This window comes from Protobothrops mucrosquamatus, unplaced genomic scaffold (assembly GCF_001527695.2).
Source record: "Protobothrops mucrosquamatus isolate PMUCROS unplaced genomic scaffold, P.Mucros_1.0 scaffold3450, whole genome shotgun sequence".
NCBI lineage: Eukaryota > Metazoa > Chordata > Lepidosauria > Squamata > Viperidae > Protobothrops > Protobothrops mucrosquamatus.
In genome coordinates this window covers 49,847-53,312 of record NW_015389428.1, presented here as the reverse complement: position 1 = coordinate 53,312, position 3,466 = coordinate 49,847, and the positions used below count along the sequence as shown (strand labels likewise).

Below are 3,466 nucleotides of genomic sequence, written 5' to 3'. Positions count from 1 at the left end.
TTACAATTGGGGTGGCACGCCTTTTTATTGTATGGGAAAAATAAAGTTCACAAATATTTCCAAAATCACTATATAAGAAATGCATTGTTAACAACATGGGAAAAAATAAAAAGCAAAATATATTTGAAAATTCCAGGGTGGTTGTCAACAATGGAAGCATTTGTACACCCAAATTTAGTGGACTTTGAAAAAATCTGGACATACAGAGATATTCTAAACTCTGAAGGACATTTAAAATCTAAACAAGAAATGGAAAATCAGGGCATCAACTTATCATGGTGGACACATTTACAAATACAAACTAGATATGATAAAAGATGTGAAAATGTATGGGTTTTATAAGGAACAAACTGTGTTTGATAAGACTCTGTTAACTTCGGTTGAAAAATTAATTAAGAAAATGTATAATTTTTTATTAACTTTGAAAATGTCAACAAGGCAAACAAGTTAAAGAAACGATAAGATGGGCGAAAAATTTTGGATACAATATAGAACTAGAAAGATGGCAAAACTTATGGGAAAGAAATTATAAACTGACAATGTCAACTTCTTATAAAGAAAATTTATATAAAATGTTTTATAGATGGCACTTGCCACCAGCAAGATTAGCGAAAATGTTTAAAAATATATCAGATAGATGTTGGAAATGTAAACATAAGTCAGGCACATATTTGGTGGACATGTGATAAAGCAAAGAACTATTGGAAAAAAGATACATACTTGATTAGAAAAGATGTTAGGAGAACATGTTGATTTTAAACCTGTACTTTTTTTTATTAGGTATGATGCCAGAAAAGATCAATAAACAAAGCTTATATTTGACTTTGCACGTCACAACAGCGGCAAGAATTACATTTGTGCAATACTGGAAGAATGAAGGAATACCATCAGATGAAGAAATAATTAAAAAAATACTAGAATGCGCAGAGATGGACAGATTGACTATGAGACTGAAAGAAAAGGAAGAAACAGATTATTATCAAACCTGGAACTTATTTTACTATTGGCTTGAGGAAAGAATAAAGGATTAGGAATTAAATATGTATTAGCATATATAAACTCAGACAGCACGTTGGTTGAAAATTTATTATTGTTTCTATGGAAAAAATGAATAAAAAAACTTAAAAAAAAACAAGATTAAAATAGCATGGAAAATAATTTGCAAGACGAACTGAAGCATTTATGGACATAGAAGGCTAGATACCTCCATCTACAATTCCATGCAGAGAAATATAGAAAAAAAAATGTGAATTAAGTATTGTAATCTCATCGCGGTCCTGGGTGCTGAGCTTCATTTTTATGTATGCTTCTTTTCCTTTGACGATGTACGCACTTTTATTTTTGTGGGTTTTTTTTTAATGGTTATTTTAAAAGCGATAAAACAGTTTCACTTTAAAAAGTGAAACTATGCAATAGGTGGGCGTGGCATTCTTAGCTGTGCTCCTAGATTTAGAAAAGGCAGCCTAGCATGGACAAACTTCCTGTCCAGTCTTTTTTTTTTAAATATATTTTAAAACATTTAAAGAATTAAATAAATGACTAAACAACCATTAAAAATAAAAGACATTGTGATTGGAAAGTAAAACGCTGGACAAATCAACAGGGAATTTTCAATCATCATAAATGATGCCATTAATTATTGAGGGAGTCCTTGGTGCTTTCTCTGAGCTGGCTTGTTTTCTTGCAGACGTTTCACGACCCAGACCAGGACTAGCACTGATGAGGTTACCTAGTTTGGGTCAGGAAACGTCTGCAAGAAAACAAAGCCAGCTCAAGAGAGCAGCAAGGACCCTCTCATGTCAACCCTGAGCTACGAATATTCTCCTTTATTAGTAGTACAATACATGATTTCATGAATTCAGGGATCCACCCAAGCAAGTCGCGCCTTCAGGGATGTCGGGGGGGGGGGGGGGGTTGGAGGGCAAAAAAGTCACGAACGGGGTCCTATCGCAGGTGGCGCCCAAGATCCTGACCTTGCAACCCACCTAATTCCCCCCCCTTCCTGACCCAGCTGTCCAAAATAAGCTGTTGCGCCCCTCCATCTACGGCACGGGACTCACCGAGGCTGCCTTCCAGGAGGCAGGAAGCGGCGGCCCCGAGAAGCCACAGGAGCCCCCAGCGCGGCTTCATCGCTTCGGCTGTCCCGGTGAGCGGCCGCTTGCAATGAAATTCTCCGGGCTTGCGCTTTGGAACCCGGATTCCCAGGTCAGCTGGAACGCTGGAAAATCGCTCTAATTAAGGAGAGTTACGCTGGTAGATAGCGTCGAACGTGACGCAATAATGGAGGGGCGTGGCTAGGGAGGGGCGTGGCCAAGGCTGCGCGGGATGGGGTTTGCTGGAATCCGGAAGGGGAAAAATACCTTGACCAAAACAGAATGGGGAAAAAATAATAACACGGTCCGCTTTCACACGAGACGGGCAGGCAGGCAGGTGAAGAAGGCAAGGCCGACGGTGGCCTTGGCGCAACGTAATAGAGTAGAGTAGAGTGGAGTAGAGTAGGATAGGATAGGATAGGATAGGATAGGATAGGATAGGATAGGATAGGATAGAAGAATAGAATAGAATAGAATAGAATAGAATAGAATAGAATAGCATAGCATAGCATAGCATAGAATAGAATAGAATAGAATAGAATAGGGAATGAATAGAATAGAATAGAATAGAGTAGAATAGGGAATGAATAGAATAGAATAGAATAGAATAGAATAGAATAGAATAGAATAGAATAGAATAATAGAATAGAATAGGGAATGAATAGAATAGAATACAATAGAATAATAGAATAGAATAGAATAGAATAGAATAGGGAATGAATAGAATAGAATAGAATAGAATAATAGAATAGAATAGAATAGAATAGGGAATGAATAGAATAGAATAGAATAGAATAGGGAATGAATAGAATAGAATAGAATAGAATAGGGAATGAATAGAATAGAATAGAATAGAATAGGGAATGAATAGAATAGAATAGAATAGAACAGAACAGAACAGAATAGAATAGGGAATGAATAGAATAGAATAGAATAGAATAGAATAGAATAGAATAGAACTAAGAAATTTCCTGACAGTTAAAACAATCCGTGGAACAACCTGCCTCCAGAAGTTGTGAATGCTCCAACACTGGAAGTGTTTAAGAAGACAGCCATTTGTCTGAAATAGTATAGGGCAGGGGTTCCCCGGAGGAGCCCCCCAGCAGGAGGGTCTCCAGCAGATACAGGGACGCCCAGCGGAGCCCCCCAGCGTTCCTGCGCTTTTTTCCTATTCGAAGGACTCCGGGAAGGGAGGCTTGGTGGGGAAGACGTCAGGGCCTTTAAAAGCCCGACCTTACTCAGCCCCGGATAGGGAAGATTAGAATTGCGTTACGCAGCGGTTAAACTGCGAAAAGCGAAAGTGGATCGCATGGGAAAAGCGCTTCCCAGAAATCAGTTGTGTGGCGGAAGAAGAAAATCGCCGGGCTGCCAAA

At 38.6% G+C, this 3,466-nt stretch overlaps 1 protein-coding gene across 1 annotated transcript in view; it reads right to left on the bottom strand.

Moving 5' to 3' along the window:
* Positions 1-3,466, bottom strand: part of LOC107297666 (class I histocompatibility antigen, F10 alpha chain-like) — a 24,684-nt gene that overhangs the window by 12,115 nt on the left and 9,103 nt on the right. The window contains exon 3 of the mRNA XM_015827025.2: positions 2,061-2,210. Coding sequence (XP_015682511.2) covers positions 2,061-2,210 — 150 coding nt within the window. The remainder of the gene's footprint in view (positions 1-2,060; positions 2,211-3,466) is intronic.